The sequence below is a fragment of the Nicotiana tomentosiformis genome, chromosome 7, assembly GCF_000390325.3.
Source record: "Nicotiana tomentosiformis chromosome 7, ASM39032v3, whole genome shotgun sequence".
Taxonomy (NCBI): domain Eukaryota; kingdom Viridiplantae; phylum Streptophyta; class Magnoliopsida; order Solanales; family Solanaceae; genus Nicotiana; species Nicotiana tomentosiformis.
This window is the reverse complement of record NC_090818.1, coordinates 21,471,971-21,477,539: the sequence shown is the minus strand read 5'-3', so window position 1 is coordinate 21,477,539 and position 5,569 is coordinate 21,471,971. Positions and strand designations below refer to the sequence as shown.

Sequence of the window (5,569 nt, the reverse complement as noted above, 5' to 3'; positions counted from 1 at the left end):
TTTGATTTTCTTTTCTCCTGTTTCCACCTACTTTTTCAGTTTCTCGATCATCTTTATTATTTCAGGGTTGGTTTCGGGTTTAACTTCATTTGGCCTATCTACGGCTGGTTTATTTCCGCGAGTATTTTCCTAGGATGACTCGGGCTCAACTCTACTAGGAGCGCGACTTCGGTTCTGCAGTTGGGCTATCACTGCATGCTAAGCCTGCAGCATTTTGAAGATCACCCGCAAGCTGACACCGTTACGAGCATTTTAAGCTACCGATCGGACTCCCCCACGGATGCTGTTCTCAGGATCGATGGGCATATTCGTGTTGATGGCCATATGTGAGCTCGCGTCGATCGGGTTCGCGACCGAAATTTCGTTGGGATCGGCGGGGGACACCTCATTTCCGGGCGCTATATTGTTGTTCTCCCCATAGTGGCCAGACTCAACATCCGTGTTTAGAGGGGAGATTGGGAGTTCGACATTTTAACGCAGACCTGAAATCAACGGCACTTCAAAAGAGCAAGTGTAAAGTAGGTTGTGTTACGAAAATTTGTATCAAATCGCTGTTATTATCCTTAGCTTCACGGTGGGCGCCAAACTGTTTATCCTCAAAATCGGATAATAATTAAATTTGTAAGTGGTTTTAAGAATACGCGAATTAATTTGATACAATAAATTAAGTTACTATTGAACAAACAAAGATAAAATAGATTCAAACCACACGAGGAAAGATAGTTCCAGCTTTAATGAAATATTCTGGTGAACAAGAGAGAGAGGGAGAGAGAAAGAGCTCATAACAGAGAAAACAATAATATAATGCTTTGGAATGTGTGTTACAATGTGATTCATGAATTATTAGATCCTTTTTTTAATAGTAGGGGAGTCCTACTTTAGGTACAAGTCTATAAAAGGTAAAAAAATCTTCCGATTTACTGATTGTCGGTTCCCTATCGATACATGCCGAGATCCCCGCCGTGATATTCGGCCGATCACGGATATTTCGGCCTTCCGTTGGCTATGCTTGATTGTCCGACAATGTTTTTCGAAGTCGTTCGAGGCTAGGACCGATTCCGGAACCATGACCTCGACATTTTTGAGGGCAGGCGTCATGCCTCGAATGTCTCGAGCTTGGTTTATCTTGTTGGAGGCTGGATGCAGCATGAGCAAGAATTCGCCCGTATACAACTACAATAACATCAAGGCGCCAAGTAGGAACGGTTCCTCATTCAAGAAATATCCAATTTGCTGAATGGTCATTTGTGTCGCTTTTTTATTGGCTACTCTTTCCATTTGCGTAATTGGGATTCTAAAATAGCACTTGTCGATTTTCACTTCAAATTTTTTTAAACGAAAAATAAGAAATGAACTTAACGATGGTAACATGGTGCAAAGCCTCAAAATTACAAGAGAACTGAGACAAGATATATGTGGATTGCAAAAGGACAAAAAAAGGTCTATCCATTAATTTTGGCTGGGCAATTTAGCCCGAAGATTTAAAAATTACTCGTTTACCAATTCATCATTTGGTCTCTCAATATTGTCAAAGACTATGTACAGACAGATAACACTGAATTTAACTGCTATTAGGATTCAATTAGGACCCCAACAGCTCAAATACATGACTTTCCTCAGAGACTCCTCAGACTGCTTCAATTGACCTTTGTTTGTAGAAACCAAAGAAGAAGAGTGAGAAGAGAGCTTCTTGGCCTGTGAATATGTCCTTGGATTGTTCTTTGCGTGTTGATGTATTGTTCTCAAGGTGTAATTCCACCTACAAATTCCTTGATCTTTCAGTGCCTCTACCACTCCCAAGCTCACTGCTGTAACCCATGCCCTGCTTGTTGAACTCATTTTCTAATCTTGAACCTTGAACTTTGGCCAAGTATGTGAAGGTTTCTAATTTGTTGAAGAAGGCTACTGCTTTTGCAAAGACTTGAATTTAATGTTTATTGAATTCCCAGAGATTTGATGCTTCTGAATATATATAGGTAGGTGCTCAACAAAACTAGAGGCTTTTGGCTGTGGATTCCTGTGGTTTTGGAGCATGGTTTTCAACACTTTCGAGTGTGGTGTGCAGCCATGGATGTACATTTTTACCCTTCCATAAAATATTTCACAAGGAAATATTTGAGGGTGTAATTGGTATTTCATATTATTACTACTTGAGAGTGGAGAGTTGGCTGGTTGAAGGAGCACACAGAATTTTGGAATCTTATTAATTGTTTGGATTATTATTGGACACGAGCAGAGTGATATGTCTGATGTGCATGATGCCGAAATACATGAACAATAAGATCGATGCGCACGGATTGGCTAAGATTAAAGAAAACCACTTGTTGAGCCTAAACCATGGGAAATTATCTTGAAAATGAAACCACATAAATGTTGGGCATGCGTCTTTAGCAGTATCACGTGAAAACTCACACAGTTAAAAATTTGGCGTTGTTGTATGTATATATTTTTATTTTTATTTGTTTAGGCTCGACCTAACTTGGCTTGATATTTTTTCACTCGAGTTGATCAGCTTGTTTTGGAAAGTCCAGCTTCACTCGGTCAAAGTTCGAGCTCAACAAACCTAACTCAACTCCACTCGGTTGAGTTCATCTCTTAGGTAAAATGCTAAGTGAATTAGTAACTATGTTGTTAGAGAAATACATTTGTTACTCATCTATTGTGTAACGTTATCCAAAACAGTTAATAAATCCTTAGTCACACTACATCTATTGCCTTCTGATTGGGTGATCAAATTCTTTCAGATATGTTTCATAGATACGTTTAAATTAATAAAATATAAAAATTAGTATGTTAAGAAGAAATTCCATGTTATGATGTTACTAAATTCATGTTAGATCGTTGATGATAAAGGATAACTAATAAACTGGCTATAATTATTTGATGGAACAATTTGATATTCTAGCCATATGGCAAAATTCATATCTAATTCTGTTAACTATGTTTTGAGATTTGTTAAATTCGAGTAAATTTCATGGATGATCATTCAACTTTCTGTTCATTACCCAAAAGTTATTTTTCTTTCTTTTGTTACGTAAAAGTTATTCAACTTTGAGTTCATTACCCAAAAGTCAATTTTCTTTCTTGTGTTACACAAAAATAATTTTAATATGCACTAGTTATCACAATAATCACTTTGACCAGAATTTACAAACCTTTCACTAGAAAAGTCTATTATGCACTTGATATTATAAATCCTCTCATTTATGTAATACCTTCTATATTATATGCTATATAATATACTTTTACCCAAGTATTTTACTTATAATTAAAATAACTTAATAGTATCATTTTATTTATTATTTTTATAATATATTCGTACATTTAATTTTTTCTTAATATTAATTTTCAAGATATATAAGTAGCATTATTAAATTTGTCAGTAATATTACCGTGAACAAATCTCAAGCCCACGATTCTTAATCATGTTTAATGAAATATGTTTAATAAAAATTAAAAAATCAAAGCTTATTGATTTATCAGCCAACCCATACCTATTAATTTAATAAATAAAATATTCACATTTAACAAAATGACACATCAGATTAATACTTTCAAATAAAAAATATTAACAAATAAAGCTTTTAAAAACTTAATATTAAACACAAATGTCTTCGAAACTTTTTTTAAAATTTTTATTGACTATAAAAAACTATCATTTGTTAAACAAATTTGTTTTTATTATTTAAACAAATATTAAAAAATAAATATTTTTATCATTTTTATATTTAAAATATGTTCATGTTTGAATATGATTAAACAAAATTGAGTGCCATGAAAACATTAAATGTATGGATATACTATAAAAATAATAACTAAAATAATTTAAAGTTATTTTAATTATAAGTAAAATATCTAGGTAAAAATATATTATATAGTGTATAATATAGAAGGTATTACATAAATAAGAGGATTTATAATGTCAAGGACATAATAGACTTTTCACGTAAATATATTATAAAATCTAACCAAGTTGACTTTTGTGATAAATAGAGCAAAGTAAAAATAATTTTTGTGCAACAAAAAAAAAAATAACTTTTAGATAATGAATACAAAGTTGAATAATTTTTACGTAATAAAAAAAGACATTTGCGTAATGGAGACAAAGTTATCACCAAAAAAATTTACTAGGTAAATCCCCTAGCTAGATACGACGTAATATTTCGACCCATTTTGTTACTTTTTCTACCTCTATTCTTCTTTATTTGATTTATACTTGATCCTTGGAGATGCTTTTCAATCTGGATTTAGCATCAGGATCAGCGACTTTTTTTTGGACACTATCGCAGACTTCTAGCTCCTTTCAGAAAGTTTGCATTTGCTTAATGATCATTTTCACGTATTTCAAATATTAAAACCATATTCATTCAGTATTACCTGCAAGTATGCTGAAGTAATGCTAAATATTAGTTGATCCATCAAAACATCAACACATCAAAATTTCCGCAGTAATTCATAAATAATTTTACATATAAGACCTTTAAATTCTATTTACAGTCATTTTCTACATCACATTCCTTTTTTTTTCATTTTCAACTTGAAAATCTTCAGGTCTCTGTTAAAAAAAATAACGATGAAGGAATCTAATTAAGAAGAAAAATAAGATCAGTTGGGACCCCAACAGCTCAAGTACATAACTTTCCTCAAAGATTCTTCAGATTGTTTAGCCTTGTCGCTCCTTGCAAATAGTGAGGATGAAGAAGAAGAAAGCTTCTTAGCTTGAGAGTAAGATCTCATGTTATTCTTTGCGTGCTGAGCAAAGGACCTCAAAGGGTAATTCCATCTACAGAAACCTTGATCTTTTAAAGCTTCCACTGCTCCAACACTGGCTGCTACTATCCACGCTCGCTTGCTTGTACTCATGATGCTTTTCTTTCTAAAACCTCTTTTTCCTGCTTCAGTTTTGATATATGAATTCTAGCTTTTGTTTTTCTGAAATTTTTGGTAGTAGTAGATTTGATGGTACTGAAGATGATATCTGGAGTTTGGGGCTAATGCTGAATATATAGACAGTAGTGATCAAAAGAAGCAAAGAGTTGATGGGAGAAAGAGTGATAAACCAGTGGTCTTTTGGCTACTGCGGGCTCTCCAGCCAATGGTTTTCTAGTTATTTTATCCTCCAGGGAAAGGAGACTAACGTATATTTACTTGTCTATTCATTGCTTCTGATTTATGAGAAGAAGACAAGAGTAGGACCACCGGCACTATAACTCTTTCTTATACTAATTGTTTAATTAATTGCACTATCCTAGACGGTAGAGTCGTAAAAGTAATCGAGAGATGAAACTCTTTCTTATACTCTTTCTTGAGAGATGACCTTTTTTCGGATTATGTGAATGCATTCTGTGCACTAAATTGCCCTTGCTCGCTAGCCCTTAATTTAGTACTCCTCCGTTCCAATTTACGGAGTTTAAGAAAAAATAAAGATTTTTGGAATTTATGGTCCTAAACAATTCAAAAAGGGACTCAGAGTATTTGTGTGATTATAAAAGCTTCTCGTTAAGGGTAGAATTGTAAGTTTAAGCAAAATTATTTTCAAATTTAAAAAGAGCTCATTTTTTTTGGAATG

General features: G+C 33.6%; 2 protein-coding genes across 2 annotated transcripts; both read right to left on the bottom strand.

The window, feature by feature from the left end:
- Window positions 1-1,414: 1,414 nt before the first annotated feature.
- LOC104113905 (uncharacterized) lies at window positions 1,415-2,006 on the bottom strand. Its single transcript, XM_009624219.4, has one exon. The coding sequence runs from the start codon at window positions 1,837-1,839 to the stop codon at window positions 1,579-1,581; it is 261 nt and encodes an 86-aa protein (XP_009622514.1). The 5' UTR covers window positions 1,840-2,006; the 3' UTR covers window positions 1,415-1,578.
- A 2,422-nt stretch (window positions 2,007-4,428) lies between these two features.
- LOC104113906 (uncharacterized) lies at window positions 4,429-5,086 on the bottom strand. The gene has a single exon (XM_033660711.2). The coding sequence runs from the start codon at window positions 4,861-4,863 to the stop codon at window positions 4,606-4,608; it is 258 nt and encodes an 85-aa protein (XP_033516602.1). The 5' UTR covers window positions 4,864-5,086; the 3' UTR covers window positions 4,429-4,605.
- Between the last annotated feature and the right edge of the window lie 483 nt (window positions 5,087-5,569).